The 16,619-nt window shown below is 51.6% G+C and overlaps 1 protein-coding gene across 25 annotated transcripts; it reads right to left on the bottom strand.

Annotated features, from left to right (window-relative positions):
* Positions 1-507: 507 nt before the first annotated feature.
* Positions 508-16,520, bottom strand: SELPLG (selectin P ligand). 25 transcript variants are annotated; one of them, XM_060400808.1, is made up of 5 exons: positions 16,370-16,520; positions 14,821-14,898; positions 12,157-12,234; positions 3,086-3,153; positions 508-2,443 (listed from the first exon to the last, which is right to left on the bottom strand). In XM_060400808.1, exons 3-5 carry the CDS (start codon positions 12,162-12,164, stop codon positions 1,116-1,118), a joined length of 1,404 nt encoding a protein of 467 aa, XP_060256791.1. In that variant the 5' UTR covers positions 12,165-12,234; positions 14,821-14,898; positions 16,370-16,520; the 3' UTR covers positions 508-1,115. The 25 variants fall into 25 exon arrangements, 15 of the variants coding, with proteins under 15 accessions (XP_060256791.1, XP_060256793.1, XP_060256792.1 ...); XM_060400810.1 differs by having other exon boundaries at positions 14,857-14,898; XM_060400809.1 differs by having other exon boundaries at positions 14,821-14,893.
* Between the last annotated feature and the right edge of the window lie 99 nt (positions 16,521-16,619).

Below are 16,619 nucleotides of genomic sequence, written 5' to 3'. Positions count from 1 at the left end.
GACAGAGGAGCCTGGCAGATTACAGTCCAGGCGGTCGCAAAGAGTCGGACACGACTGAAGTGACTTCACTTCACTTCTTCAAACTCTGTAAGACAACCAGTCAGTTGTAGGAAGGCCTTGTGGGGTGTAGCCAGGCTCCCCCTGTGAGGAGGGGGCCACTGGGTGTTAAGGGGAGATGAGCCTCATGCAGAACAGAGAAGGGTCAGGGTGGGCTTCTGGGGTGCATGGCATTGATGTTTAGAGGGGGTATCTGGCGGAGATTTGGGGTGCGGGGGGACCAAATTCTGCAGGCTTGAACTGTGTCGTGGGTGCCACTGGGCAAAGTGGCTCCTGGGGCCAGCAGCCTGAACCCCTTGCCCAGCGCCCAAGGATACACCAAGGTGCCCCCTGAAGTAACCTTAATAGCCTGTGCAGGGGGCTTCCTAAGGGCCCTGGGGCTGGGGGAACAGCAAAAGGACCCACTCCCCACCTGAAGGCGGCAGCGTGAAGCATTCACTCAGCCATCACTTGTTCACCACCAAACATTTACTGAGCGTCTGTGCCATCGTGGGCCCTGAGCTGGGCCCCGGAGACCTCTGTGAGCACCTCAAGACCCCGGGGGGAGGCGAGGGAGGCCAGGATGGGGTTAGGCTATCACTAGACAACAGCTTGTAGGTCCCCTAAGGAACCTGCCCAGCCCCCACAACTCACTGTGGGTTCCCCAAGAGATTCCCCAAATGAGGGGGGACGACAGGAAGTGAACCAAGGAATCCAGTGCCGAGTGCCGCCTTCCTGTGCCGTGGCCGTAGAAGGAAAGGGTCGCGGGCATGGCAGCAGGGACAGACTCTGAGCCCCCCTGGGTGCGTGAGCATGAGACTCCAGCGGCCGGGGAACGGAGGCATTAGAGGGAGCCCAGGACACACGGGGGCTGGGCAGGGAGCTGGGGGGTCGTCTGCAGCCTCTACTGGAGGTTCTGTTTGCCAGGCCTGCTTCGGTGCCTGGAGTCTGGCTGCTCTCAGTCCTGTGTGTGGTGGCCTGGGTCCCCGCCCTGAAGATTCCCGTCTCCCGGGGGATCCAAGGCAGTCCGACCCATAGCTTAGAGCCTCAGCATGGGCCCCGGCTCAGCAGCTCAGCAGCTAAGGGAGGAAGCTGCGCAGGGTCAGGTCATCCCCTTCACGGTCCTCCCCCGGCCCTGCCTTCCGGCCCTGGTCCTTGGCCTTGGGCAGGTCCCCGTTGGGCGTGGGAGTGGGCCCCTCGCCCCCCTCGGGCAGCAGAGACGAGATGCAGACCATCTCGCTGGGGGAGTAATCGCGCACGGGGTACAGGTGGTTCTTGCGGGAGAGGCGGATGGCCAGCACCACGGTGCACACGAGGAAGACGGTGGCCACCAGGGCCAGGATGAGGATGGCCAGCAGACACTGCTTCACGGGGCCCGTGTCCGGCAGGCCCTCTGGGGGGATCGGGGCCACAGAGCTCCCAGTGAAGTCATCAGACCAGTCGTCAGCTGCCACAATGGTGCCCTTGGGAGTATCAGAGGCCACGGGAAGGGCTGTGGTTAGGCCCCTGGTGGTAGCAGGTCTCGTGGGCAGGGCCTCCACAGTGGTTGGATCTGTGGGCAGGGCTGGTATGGTAGTGGGCTCCCTGAAAGGGGCTTCGGTGGTGGCTGGTTCTGTGGGCAGAGTCTCTATGATTTTGGGTTCTGTGGACAGGGCCTCTGTAAGCCTGGGTTCCGTGGACGGGGCCTCTGTGGGCGCGGGTTCTGTGGACAGGGCCTCTGTGGGCACGGGTTCTGTGGACAGGGCTTCTGTGGGCGCGGGTTCTGTGGACAGGGCTTCTGTAAGCCTGGGTTCCGTGGACGGGGCCTCTGTGGGCACGGGTTCTGTGGACAGGGCCTCTGTGGGCACGGGTTCTGTGGACAGGGCCTCTGTAAGCCTGGGTTCTGTGGACAGGGCCTCTGTAAGCCTGGGTTCCGTGGACGGGGCCTCTGTGGGCGCGGGTTCTGTGGACAGGGCTTCTGTGGCTGCAGCCAGCTCTGTGGACGGATCCTTCATTTTGGGAGGGATTTCAGTGACCAGTTCTCTGGTCAGAGAGACCAGTGTGACCAGTTCTGGGCTCAGTTTCTCAGTGGTTGCCCCTGTGGCATTCAGGACAGCAGAGTCCCTTGTGGACATCCCTAGAATGAATGACTTAGGTGTCGTAGGCCCTGCAGACTCTCTCTGCCCCAGCGTTGCCACCATAGGCAGAAAGTTGGGGACCTCGGTGCTATTGTCAAGCATCTCCGGAGGGTCTGTTTGTACCACATAATCATAGTCTGATTCATCATCTTCTGGGTGTCCCCCATGATCACCTGGGTATAGGGGGCCTGGGGCCTTCACGGTTTCATTCTTGCTGGTCTCCGCCAGCTGGAGGCTGCTGCGAGGGCCCAGCAGGGCCAGAAGCAGCAGGAGTTGCAGAAGCATGGCACCTGGAGGGGGACATGGACAACGGGACGTCAGGAGAGCTACACCCTGGGCCCACCAAGCGCCCTTGACTGTGACCCTGAACAGCCACAGCTGGTAACACATCTGGTCTGGGGCATCCTCACCCCCCAGCACACGCCTGGTGCACAGATGCCCCTCCACAAATAGCAGCTATTACTACTTACCAGCATCAGTGAATCCACCTGGGGGCGCTCTTCAACTCCCTTGACCCAGTGCACACAAATGTATTAATATTCGCCTCAGACCTCCCTGGTGGTCCAGGGGTTAAGAATTCACCCGCCAGTGCAGGAGACACAGGTTCAATCCCTGGTCTGGGAAGATTCCATGTCGCCACTGGGCAACTAAGCCTGCGCACCACGTCTACTGAACCTGTGCTCCAGAGGCCCTGAGCGACCGCTGCGGAGCCCACACTCCACGCCTGCGGAAGCCTGCGAGCCGGAGAGCCTGTGCTCTGTGACGGAAGCCGCCGCCGCAACGGGAAGCCTGCACATTGCGACTGGAGAGCAGCCCCCCCACCCCACTCGTCAAAACTAGAAAAAGTCCATGTGCGGCAGCGAAGACCCCGTGCAGTGTGGACAAGACAGTCTACTGAGGCGTGGAAAGATAGCGTTAGCTCTTCTACTTACAGGAACCTTTATGTCTCTTCACTTCTATTTCTGTACACGTTGACAGTGTCTCGTGAGCACAGCGGTACCTGTATACAATTTGTAAATATAGCAATGTACCTATCTTGTCCATCGATGGGGCAAGAGTTTGGTGACCGCGGGACTGCAGGATAAAGATGCTCGCTTGGCCCTCTGAGGCCTCTTGGAGTGGGATGCTGACTCCTCTCTCCGCACCCCTCTGTTCCAGTTCCCCTTATCTTGGCTCCCATCCCACACAACCCTGGCCCATCCCTCAGACTCTCAGTCTTCCCATCCTTCCTCAATGTGTTGGCTTGATCCAGTTCCCTTTGGGTAGGTCCTCGCTTACATGATGGGGATGACAGCACCTACCTGTAGACTACTGTGAGGATAAAAATGAGGTGATACCTAGAAAGCTCTTAGCGATTTGCTCCCATCTCCAGCTTCTGCAAATAGCAGCTACTTTGGTTCTTTCGTTAAATCTATCCTGTAAGTCCTCAAGGGCTCAGAGCCATCAACTGCTCTATCTGGGGCCAGGAGAAAAACTCAAATCTGTTGTGAACAGCCTGTCCTCAGGGAGCTGACAGTCATCTCGTTTGCCTGTGGGTAGCAAAAGTGACTGTCTGTCTTCGTGTCACCCCTCAGCCTCCCTCCGAACCAGGGAGCCAGAAAGGGCAGTGCCTCTCTCTTTGACCGTCTGATTGGTCTTTCTTCCTGGCCCTGTGAACACTCATGCCTCCTGGGTTTCTCTCTCTCCCCTTATTCTGCCCCTGGCAGTGGCTGGTATTTGTGGGATTCAAAATCTTGCAGCTGAGAATCCTGTGGTGACCAACACCTGTGTTTTGGGGTGAGATTCCTCGATTCCCTGACATAGTACCCTTCAGCAATATGCAATCTAAGGTACTATGGAAGGGGCCAGGTTGTGGTCCCCAAGATGGACTTTCCCCCCAACCCACCCCATCACACAGAGACAGCCCAGGGCAGAGGAGGGAACACTGAGCTGCTGTGTAAACTGAGCAGATTGCTTTACCAAGTCTGAGCCTCAGTTTCCTTATCTGTAAGATGGGCAGTATTGTCTCAAAGATGAGAACTGAATGAAATGCTGCAGGTAGGTCCCCTGATGCTGGCATCCAGCAGGGGGCTACGGACAGAGGAGCAGAGGAGATGAGGGGTGCCTCTGACTCAGGAGGATACGGAGGTGGCGACCTCCCTACCTCCCCACGTCAGGGAAGCTGCAAAGACCTGTGTGAGAGCAGAGACCTCCCTGCCTGTTCGGGATGCAACAGGGAGCACTGGGAAAAGCCAATATCTCCCTTCCTGGGATTAAGCCGACCAGCTCATCCTAGAGTGGAGCAGAGCCTGGATAATTTCCAAAACTTTTCCTTGTGTTTTTTTTTCAGTTGGAGTGTAATTGATTTTACAATGTCGGGTTAGTTTCAGGTGTACAACAAGGTGATTCCAGTATACATCTGTCGATACATATATCTATTTTTTCAGAGCATTTTCTCATTGTACTTTCCTTGTACTCCATGTACTTCAGAGCAGAGAGCAGTTGTTCATCACTTGTTGAATGTCTGTAACTCACTCATAGACCCTCTGCTTCTAGACTCAATTCAGCCTCTCCCATGTTAGTTAGAATTACGATGGTTTCTAAGATACCAGTCTGATCTGACTTTAAAATAATTTCTTAAACTAAACAACGATATTTGCACCAGACACATCTGGCTCTCACAGATATCCTCGTTTTACTGAGGAGGGATGAAGCTCAGAGAAGTAGAGCGACTTGCCCAAACAGCTGCCAAGTCGCGGAGACAAGATTCGAAGCTAGCGAGAACTCAGGAAGGCTTTGTGGAGAGACCTAGCTGAGAGGGCAGAAGGAGCAAAGGCTTGGAACACAGCTTAGCTTGGTGGGTTTGTGCCTGCCACTGGGGACCCAGTTAGGAGAGGGAGGGCAAAGAAGGAATCAGGAGGACCTTGAAGGTCGTAACACCCAGAAAGGTTGGTGCTCTCTGTACTGGGTACTGTGCAGGGCACAAGGTTGAGAGCACAGATTTTGAGGTCCAACAAAAGGATGTTCAAGTCTCAGCTCTGTCCCTTACAAGTGAAATCACCTTGACTCAGATCTTTGCCTTTCTGAGCCTCAGTTTCATCATCTGTAGAATGGGAACAACCAACGCCACCCATCTCATTGGGTTTTGGGGAGAATGCAATGAGAAAATGAATTCAAAAATGCCAGCTTGCAGCTCATGCTTAGTAAGGGTGTCATACACGTGCACGCACACAGTCTTTGCCTCTGCATTGGCCTTTGGGAGGCAGACATTCTTTGCACCTTGGGAAAGAGTATATGGCCTAACCTTGGCCCCACTTTCCTGATGGCAGGGGACTTGAAGAAGAAGCCATGTTTAGGCCATATTTCATATCTATGAGCTTGGGCACTACCCCTACTATCCCCACTTGGGCAGTGCTTGGTTCCTGGAAGGCAGAGCTCTCAGCTACTTCCTGGAAGCAGAAAGGGAGAAGCAAAAGCAGAAGACCCAACCCACTGGCTCCTGGGTCAGGGAGGGACCTGGGTGAGTCAGGGAGGTTGGGAGGGTGCCATGGAAGGGGCCAGGTTGTGGTTCCCAAGGTGGGCTCTCCCCCTGCACCCATCCCTTCACACAGAGGCAGCCTGGGGTGGAAGAGAGACCACTGAGCTGCTGTATAACCTAAGCAGATCGTTTTACCAAGTCTGAGCCTCAGTTTCCTCATCTGTAAGATGGGTAGTATTGTCTCAAAGATGAGAACCGAACGAGATGCTGCAGGAAGGTCCCCTGATGCTGGCATCCAGCAGGGGGCTATGGACAGAGGAGCAGAGAAGTGGTGGGGGAGGGCCTTTTGACTCAAGAAGGGTACAGAGGTGGCGACCTCCCTACCTCCCTACGTTACAGAAGCTGCCAAGATCTGTGTGAGAGCAGAGACTTCCTTGCCTGTTCGGGGTGCAACAGGGAGCACTGGGAAAAGCCAGTATCTCCCTGCCTGGGCCTAAGCCAAACAGCTCATCCCAAATGTTCCCAGTGTTAGCACTGACCATCCCTCGTCCCCATCAGTCTCAGGCAATCCAGGACCCTGGGACCTACCATACTGTTGGCTTCAAGGGAAAGGTTACCGGGGACACAGCAGCCTGGAGCCAGGCTGCAGCTGGGCAGGCCTCACCCATATGACTGAAACCCACACGGTTCCCAGGGCTCTGTGACTCCAAAGAGCCTCGTGGGTAACAAGGAGAGGAGCAGAGTAAAGCACCATCTGTGGCAGGTAGAGTAATGACTTTCATCCCTGCCTGGACACGTGTACCCTAACGAAGCAACGTGGTATAAACCCCCACTGTGGACGGATTGTTTCACTACCTCATCATCTGGGGGCCCGTTCGTCTATCCCCCCAGCGCTGGCCGCTCTGGTTCCTGTCACACAGATAAGGGGAGGCTGAGGGCAGTGAAGCCATTTCCTTCAGCCCCCACCTTTTGCCTCTTCTCTCCTCTGATGGCAGGAAAATAGTCACTTACCACCGGAGAGGGGTGGGTGGGGCACAGAGAGAGGGGCAGAGAGATGCCACATCCTATTTGTCTTGTCGCTTGCCCGACAGAGGCGGTCAGACACTGCCCATTTCCTTCCACCCTAAACTAGGGTACTTCTGCCTGAGCCGCACTCAGGCAGTGCAGACTAGCGAGCTGCCAGGGGCCACCCCCGCCCCATCCACAAGCTCTGCACAGCTGCCCTGGACCACTCAGGAAAGATGCTCATGGGACTCAAGAAGTTTGGGACCTCCCAGCTGGAATCCTGAATACCAGCATTCAAAAGCTTGAAATCTGAGGATCTGAAGGATGGAACATTTCAGGGTATGGGTTGAGCAGCCTCAAGAGAGGGGATCCAATGGAGGCCCAGGAGTCCCCCCTCCCCTCACCCCGATATCCCAGCTCAGGTCTGAGTCCTGCTAGACTGGACATGTGATCAAGGAGGACACTGTGGGGCCTTCTTAGGACATACACCGCACCCCTCCTCCCCCCCCGGATATTCTCTGCTTTAGCTCTTCCCTGAATTAACCTAGATAACAGTACCTGATGCACATTTCCTGAGTTGTTTTACAGATGTTAGCCCTTCTCCCACCAGGCAGATGAACACATAGCCCCCAGACCTGGCACCTGAGGCTTGATGTTGTTAACCTCTGTAATGCTGCCCTGTTACCTAACCATCAACCAATCAGAACTGTGCAACTCTCCTCCTTCCCTCATCTGGCCTTGAAAAATGCTTTGCAGGACTTCCCTGGTGGTCCAGTGGTTAAGACTTCTCCTTTCAAAGCAGAGGCTGGGGGTTCGATCCTTGGAGAGCTAAGATCCCACATGCCTTGCAGCCCAAAAAACTAAAAAATAGAAACAGAAGCATGCATTGTGACTAATTCAATAAAAACTGTAAACATCCTGCACACCAAAAAAGATCTTTAAAAAAATAAACGTGCTTTGCAAAGGCTCGTAGGGGAGTTCCGGCTTTTTGAGCCCTAGCTGTCCTAGTCTCCTTGTCTGTTACCCTGCAGTAAACACTGCCTTTTCCTCCCCAACAACATGGTGTCAGTAGACTAGCTTGACTGCACACGAGACAGCGGATCCCAGTTTTGGTAGCAGGCAGGCCCTGGCCCTGCTCAGGATCAAATCCAGTATCAAACCAGATCCAGTCCCACCTCTGTCACATACAAGCTGTGTGACCTTGGGCAACTGAACCCACCTCTCTGAGCCGTGAGTTCCTTATCTGGAATACAAGATTCCAGTAGCGCCTATGCTTTGTGGGGTTGTTACGGGTTGAAGTGAGCTGGTCCAGGCTGAACATTTAGTACCTGGTAGGCGCTCACTAAAGGCCAGCTGCTGTCATCATCATTCTGCACGGAAGGGCATATCCCTAAAAAATCTACAAGCCTGGGGTAGCTGTGACACACTTCTGACCTTGTCAGTCAGAAAGAGCGAGGGCCAGAAGCCCCTGAAGCCTGGGTACCCTACCCAGCGTCAGTCTCCTGTGGTTTGTGAATCACATGTACCTAGTGTAGACAACGCCCGGAGCACTGTTCTAAGAGCTATGCATGAATTATTAGCTCACTCAGGCCCCACAGCCTCCTCATATTAACCCCATGTGAAATGTGGGGAAACTGAGGCTCACCTGGTGCTTAGAACCACATGGCCAGTAAAAGGAGCAGGAATTTGAACCTGGGTGGTCTTGCTCCAGAGCCCACCTCATAGTCACAGCTCCGTACCACCTGTGAACCAGGCCTGGACATTCTCTGGAGCCAGAATAAATGCTGCTTCCTCCAAGAAGCCCTCCCAGATTGCCCAGGCATGATTAGTCTGGGTGTTTAAACCTTTTTTTAAAAATGCTTATTTACTTTCAAAACATTCATTCCCATCAGTCCATAAATGCTAAATAGGAACCAGAGACTCTTATGACTCATGTTACATGCCCAGGGCTTAGCAGACAGACAGGTGCTTGGTAGGTGCTGTGGTATTGGTCCCTCGGAGCGCAGGCAGCATGGCCGGCCACCTCCTTCAGACCGCAAGTCTCCAGTGGATGCCCAGTCCCCACAGGCCTGGCATCCTGGGGGCTCATCAAAGGCGTGCTGCAGGAGTGGACACCAAAGTGAGACCTGGGAACAGGCTCGCAGCCCCACAGGACGTGCATTCTGTAGGCTTTTGGCCTCACATGTACCATCCCGCGCTTCCCAACCTTTTCTTATCGGTTACCCCAGTGCTATCAAGACATCACGCACGTGTGCTCAGTTGCTCCAGCTGTGTCCGACTCTGCGGCCCCACGGACTGCAGTTCACTAGGCTCCTCTGTCCATGGGATTCTCCAGGTGAGGATACCGGAGGGGGCAGCCGGGCTTCCCTGGTGGCTCAGACAGTAAAGGATCTGCCTGCAACGCAGGAGACCCCAGTTCCATCCCTGGGTCAGGAGGATCCCCTGGAGAATTCCACGGACAGAGGAGCTTGGCTGGCTACAATCCATGGGGTCACAAAGAGTCCGACGCGACTGAGTGACTAACATTTTCATTTTTTTCATACCTGGTGAATGTTATGTGGACCTTTACAGGGACACAAACCATGGTGACATCTAAGGTTTGGTTTTTGCCTTCCTCTCATCCTCCAAAACACCCAGCTCTGGGAACTTCCCCAGTGGTTTTAGTGGTGAAGACGCTAACCCAGTGCAAGCAGCGTGGGTTCAGTCCTGGTTGGGGAACTAAGATCCCACAGGCCCCTCCAGTGTGGACAAAAAAAAATGGAAAAAAAAAAAACACAAAACCTCAAGTCTCAACTGTCGTACCCAGATTTGCTGGTCTGGTAACAGAGGAGGTGAGGTCCTTCCACAAATGAATTCACTGAGACCTACACTTGGTTTTGGCTTAAGAACTGACAATTTTCAGAGGCTATCTGTAGACAGACAGACGGACCAACACATGAACACATACACACACCAGCCATCCTGTAATAGAAGAGCAAGCCTGACTCCACCTTGTCTGCCTTTAAAAGATGGGGGATGTTTCAAATATCTCCAAAAAGAGTCTTCTGGGGGTGCATTTTGGGTAAGTGAGTGGTCTGATTACAGCTACGCTGCTGCTGCTGCTAAGTTGCATCAGTCATGTCCGACTCTGTGCGACCCCACAGATGGCAGCCCACCAGGCTCCCCCATCCCTGCGATTCTCCAGGCAAGAGCACTGGAGTGGCTTGCCATTTCCTTCTCCAATGCATGAAAGTGAAAAGTGAAAGTGAAGTCGCTCAGTTGTGTCTGAGTCTTAGTGACCCCATGGACTGCAGCCGACCAGGCTCCTCCGTCCATGGGATTTTCCAGGCAAGAGTACTGGAGTGGGGTGCCATCGCCTTCTCTGGATTACAGCTATGAACCCATGACTAAGAGGAAGAGGACATTGTACTGTAATGGTGTGGGGCCACTGTACCTATTAGGATCTGAGAAACACTGGCCTTTGAATGGCTCTCTAAATTACAATACAATCGTGAAATTAGAGCCATTCTGTGAAGAAGTGGGGAAGAATGATAAAATCCCCTCTGTGCAAACAATTGTATCAGGATGAGAAAAGTCCTACAGTTGTTGCCTTATACAGGCTTTTCAAAGGCTTGAAAAGAAGCCCAAGGGGAAACCTGTGTGACAGGAAGAGAAGGAAAGGAAGGAGCCGGAAGCCACGCTGCCCCCGACCTGAAGTGCTCCTCGGGCGGAGCTGGCTGTCCCAGCCGCTGCAGCCACTATGCCAACATATCCACTCCCACTGCCCCCCATTCTTCTTGCTCCAGCCCCACTTCCCAACACTAGGGCTCAGGAAGTGGTTGGACTGGTTCCCTCTCCTTAAAGGGATCAGTTATCTTCCTGGGCACTGGAACCTGGTCTGGTGTCACTTTCCAAGACCCAATATGGCACCCAGTTTGGACCGGGAGCCACTCCCAGAGCAGGGCAATTACCCCATAGAGGGCATAAATGAAAAAGGCCAGCTGGCTGGGTTTCTATGGATGCACAGACCCTTCTCAACCTTGGACTTATTTAATTGGACAACCCTCTTTATAGGGAGGATTCTTTCCAAAGGACAGAATTGTTTTGCTACCCATTAACCACCCTACTTGAACAGACATACACAGTCTTTTCAATTTGATCTTCATAGGCGATGAAAGGAGAAAGGTCACTGATCAGGCCAGGGAAGAAGCATACCAGCTCCACCTGATGGACCCGAATGGTGCACCCAAAGCCCGCTTGGCAGCACCCACAGCTGAACCAGACTGGGAGCCTTAGCCGGGGAGCAATGTCCGTTTTTGCTTGTTTCTGGCCATGCCGCACAGCATGCGGACCTTAGTTCCCAACCAGAGATCAAACCCGGAGCCACAGAAGTGAAACGCTGAGTCCTGACCACGGGGCCCCCAGGGATTCCCAAAGCCCTTATTAGAGCACTACCGTAAGTGCATCTCGGCAGGGCTTCAAAAAGGGGTCCCAAAACAAGAGTTTGAAAAAGTTCAAGAAATTCAGCACAAATCAAATGAAGGCCTCTCTAAATCTGGTGGAAGAATTTGTCAGACTCTATAAAGATGCAAATCCTGAGGGCCCTGAAAACACTAGAAACGAAGGAAAAGGGAAACTTTATGGGGCGACGTGCCCCAGATATCAGGAGAAAGCTGTAAAAATTAGACGGTGCCTTTGGAATGAACCCTCAGTTGGTAGACACTGCTTTTGAGGTATTCAACAGTAGAGAACCAACACAGACAGAAGAAGACCACGGTGAAATGCTCTTTTTCTAACGGCTGTGTTGGACTCCTGGAAGACGGGAGGCTCTAAGAAAGGTAAGCCAGCACTACATGCGAAACAATGGACTTATTGTAAAGAGAAAGGACACTGGGGCGGAGAACGCCTGGAATTAAAGAAACAGAGGGCTAAAGACATGGAAGCAAGCTAAACGTTCACTGACAAATGAATGGATAAAGATGTGGTGTGCACACGTGTGTATATATACATACACACATAAAAAGGAATGCATTTGAGTCCGTTCTAATGAGGTGGATGAACCTAGAACCTATTACACAGAGTGAAGTGAGTCAGAAAGAGAAAGATAAATACCATATTCTAAGACATATAAACTGGAGAAGGCAATGGCAACCCACTCCAGTACTCTTGCCAGGAAGGTCCCATGGATAGAGGAGCCTGCAGTAGGCTGCAGTCCACGGGATCGCCAGGAGTTGGACACGACTTCACTTTCACTTTTCACTTTCATGCATCGGAGAAGGAAATGGCAACCCACTCCCAGTGTTCTTGCCTGGAGAATCCCAGGGACGGGAGAGCCAGGTGGGCTGCCGTCTATGGGGTCGCACAGAGTCAGACACGACCGAAGCGACTTAGCAGTAGCAGCAGCAGCAGCAGCAAGACATATATACAGAATCTAGAAAAATGGTACCGAAGAATTTATTTACAGGGCAACAATGGAGAAACAGACATAGAGAACAGACTTAGGAACATGGGGAGAGGGGAGGAGAGGGTGAGATGTATGGAAAGAGTAACATGGAAACTTACATTACCATATGTAAAATTGATAGCCAACAGGAATTTGCTGTCTGGCTCAGGAAACTCAAACAGGGCCTCTGTATCAACCTAGAGGGGTGGGATGGGGAGGGAGATGGGAGTGAGTTTCCAAAGGGAGGGGATATATGTATACCTATGGCTGATTCAGGTTGAGGTTTGACAGAAATAGCAAAATTCTGTAAAGCAATTATTCTTCAATAAAAAATAAATTACTTTAAAAAAAGGCGTGGTGTGTACATGTGTATTGCATACACACATACACATTGGAATACTACTCAGCCATTAAAAAAGAACAAAATAATGCCAGTTGTAACAATATGCATGGACCTAGAGATTATCCTAAGTGAAGTAAGCTATATAGAGAAAGAAAAATATATCATTTATTTGTGGAATCTCAAAATAAAAGATACAAAATAACCTTTTTATAAAACAGAAATAGACCCACAGATATAGAAAACAAATCTATGGTTACTAAAGGGAAAGGGGGTTGGGAAGGAATAAGAATATGCAATTAACATTTATATATATTGCTATATATAAAATCAACAACAAGAACCTGCTGTATAGTACAGAGAGCTATACTGAGTATTTTGTAATAACCTATACACGGAAAAGAATCTGAAAAAGGATATAGACAAATATATGCATAATTGAATCACTGTATTATATACTTGAAAACAACATAATGTTGTAAACCAACTATACTTCAATAAAAAAAATGTTTTTAAAGGAGGGCTAGAAGTGGACACGACTGAAGTGACTTAGCAGCAGTAGCAACAGCAGAAGCGGATAGGAAAGGATAGGAGTGGGGCCGATCAGACGGACGGTAGAGAGGGAAGAATGTTCAGGTGATGAATGAGGAGGCCTGAGGCTCCTCTGGATTTACGACACTCAATTCAAATATCCCCACAGGAGCCCTGGGTAAAACTGACGATGAGTAGCAAACTGGATGATTTTCTGTAGACACGGGGGAAACAAACTCCATAGTAAACCCTCAGTTTAGTTGTTGAAAAGACCCTGATGCTGGGAAAGATTGAGGGCCGGAGGAGAAGGGGACGAGAGAGGATGAGACGGCGGAATGGCATCACCAACTCAATGGACATGAGTTTGAGTAAACTCTGGGAGCTGGTGATGGACAGGGAGGCCTGGCGTGCTGCAGCCCACGGGCTCACAAAGAGTCGGACATGACTGAGCAACTAAACTGAACTGAAACCCTCAGTTAGCACAGAGAACCTCCCAGTCTACCTGAGTCACAGGGGTGTTAGGGGAAGTACAGAGATGATCATTTTCACAACCACTGGAAGGCCAACTAGGAAATCTGATATTAAAATATAGTTTCTTGTACATGCCTGAATTCCTTATCCTCATCCTAGGCCAAGATCACCTCTGTAAACTCAATGCGCAAGTGACGTTTTCCGACAGGACCGCTAGATATCAGAGTCCCACCAAAACCTGCTTTGAAACCTACAGAGGACTCTCCTAGAAAACTCAGAAAAATGGACAAAACTTAGATGATCTTCCTGAGGTCTACAGAAAGGTAAGACCAGAAGTATGGGCCAATGGCATCCCAAGAAAGGCAAATTATCCCCCAATCTGTATTGCCTAACATCAGTGACAGAGCGCTTGCTTATATCTACAAATGTAAGCCAAGTATCACATTGACTGGAAACTACTCATGTACCTAGGGATAAGGCCTTGCCAGTTGCCCTGCAATGGATTAGAGTGGTTCCCAGAAGCAAGCTTAAATTAAGCCCTTTTGAAATATTGGATTCCTGGTATTCTCCTGACCAGCAGAACCTGTAGCCAATAGGTCCACAGACTCGGCCTTGCAATCCATTAGATCTTAAGTTGCTGTTTCAAGTCAGCCTCCTACCATATAAGTACTGAGGACTTCACTCTCTCATTTCACTGGTACTTGCTGGAAAGGAAATGCTTTAATCAAGCTCTGTCCAAGTGTGGCCAACAGGGGAAATATACAAAGATAGCACATGGCAGAGCAGCCTCGGTGCCCTCAAGTGCTAGAGTTTATATATAGGTAAAGTGGAATTATACATATATACACACACATGTGTGTGTTCAAGCGCTTGTCTAAGTGTGCATACACGCTCACTCAGTGGTGTCCAACTCTTTGTGACGCTATGGACTGTAACCTGCCAGGTTCCTCTGTCCATGGGATTCTCCAGGTGAGAGAATTGGAGTAGGTTGCCATTTCCTCCTCCAAGGGATCTTCCCAACCCAGAAATCAAACCCACGTCTCCTTCAGGTTCTGCACTGGCAGCCTGAGCCACCTGGGAAGTCCGCTTGTCTAAGTGTGGCAGAACTGTAAAAAGGCGGGGCAGTGTCCACATGATGCAAACGGCTTATGCTCGGCCTAGGACTTGGGAACACTTCCAGTTTCAAGGTGATACATTCCATTCCACCATCACCCCTTCCTTGCTCTTGTTCAGCAGGAGGTAGCCAGGGTCCATCCCTCCCTTCCAGGGCCGGGTGCCTTCTCATCCCCACCCTCCATCCCTGTGGTATTACTGTGGCCTTTCTCAACTTGACCCTCCCCTCCCCCAACCCCCACCCTTCCCCTACCCTCCCCACCCCCACCGCTGCCAACACTGTGGAATGGACATGGACAGTAGGGAACTGTAACAGGGGAGAACAGACCTGACTCCACGTTAGATCTATTCCTTTAGCTCTAACCTTCGTATTCAGTCCCCTCTGGTTAGGCCTTCTGGCTCTGCACTTTTGCAAAGAAAAAAAAAAAAGTGTCACCTATAGCCAGAAATACACATACTGTTTCTCAAGGCTCTGCCTCCCATACCTGACCTTTAAAGGTATAACAGTTTTCCATTCATATAGAGATTAAAAAGTTGCCAAACAAAAAATAACAATTGTCTTGATAGAGGTTTATAGGAACACCGTGACCAGAACCGCTGTGCATAGCTGCAAGAACAAAGGATTCCAACTCCAAGAAGTTTGCATCAACCAGCCACCCTACAGCTCCCCTTTTAGTATAAAAGAAGCCTGGATCCTAACTCAGGTAAGATGGTTCTTTGGGACACTAGTGGGCCATCTTCTCAGCCAGCTGGCTTTCTGAATAAAGTTGCTCTTCCTTGTACCAACACCTTGTCTCTCGATGGACTGTCCTGTCCTGCAGTGAGCAGCGTAACCGGTAACAATCCTATTTCTTTCTAGCCGGAGTCCAACCCCACCCTCTGCCTGCTCCAGCTCAGCAAAAGGAGACCGAGACCAAAACCTGGGATCTCTGTGGGCCCCAGATGGGGCCACCACAAGTGCAAGCCTAGCCACCTCCCAGCCGTGCCGCCAAGGGCAGCTGCTTCACCCCTTTAAGCCTTGGTTTCTTCATCTGTTGAAAGGGGGCACAGAGTTCTCAGATGACTCCCTGACCCCTCTGAAGGCTGAGGTTCAGTTTCAGTCTCCCCGGTCTGCCGGCCAAGCCCAGTGAGGAAGACGTCTACCATGCAGGGTGTGGCCTGCCTGAGGCAAGGGGAGCCACATTCCGAGAAAAAAAGATTTCCAGGCAACCAGAGCCTACCGGCCCTGATCCTTTCCTTGTCTCTGTGTATGTTTGTGTATAGGGGGACACTGCTTGAGCCACCAGCCCCCCACCATGCCCTTATATGCCCCTAAAGCACTCCAGACACAAAACAGGAATATTCTCATCATTATTCTGACTTTCTCTTTTGCTAGCAGTAGTTTCTTAATTCTAATATTTTAATAATTTGCTGTGCACACGCATCCCTTCCTCAGTCCTATGAAAATGTGAAGAACACAGGTCTGAAAAATGCTATTTTAAATGGATCCACAGCCTGAGCAAATCTCTTCTCTGGGCCTTGGTTTCCCACCCATGAAGGGGTAGGATGATTTTTAGGGAAACATTCCTGATTTCTCCATTAAAAAAAAAAAATTCACAGTAACCCCCAAGCCAGCAGTTGCTGGCAAAACTCGTGGGAAGGGACAGATGAAAGTTGAGGGGGGTAGGACCCAGAAGAGACAGCAGAATTAAGCTATGAACTCTATGCACACCTCAATCCTGAGTGCCCAGAGTGCTGGGATGCCCTTTCCAGCGGCTGCAGCTCAGGTCCTGCCCGGGGCTGGCCCCCACCCTGCCCTTGTCTGTCAGGCAGGCCTGCTGGCCCCTGGGGACTCTACCACCCAGCCACTCCCCGTGGTTTTGCAAGCTGGCACTTACCGTGCTCAGCAGACCATGGGACAGCCACCTCGTGGGCCCAGGAGAAGTGGTTCCTCTGCTTTAGCGACAAGGACCCAGCCTGTGCTGCCGAGCACAGCTGTGGCACCCCTGCCGTGGCCTTGGATCGCGCCAACCCCCAATGGCCGTGTGTAAAAGACGGAAGCGAGAGTGTGGTTACTCAAAGCCACATGACAGCCCACACCCCCTTGTTTGTGACAGCTCCGGAGACGTTGATCAAGCCTGGTGGGGA

The sequence above is a fragment of the Ovis aries genome, chromosome 17 (genome assembly GCF_016772045.2).
Source record: "Ovis aries strain OAR_USU_Benz2616 breed Rambouillet chromosome 17, ARS-UI_Ramb_v3.0, whole genome shotgun sequence".
In the NCBI taxonomy this organism is placed as follows: Eukaryota; Metazoa; Chordata; class Mammalia; order Artiodactyla; family Bovidae; genus Ovis; species Ovis aries.
This window is presented reverse-complemented; position numbering and strand designations above follow the sequence as displayed.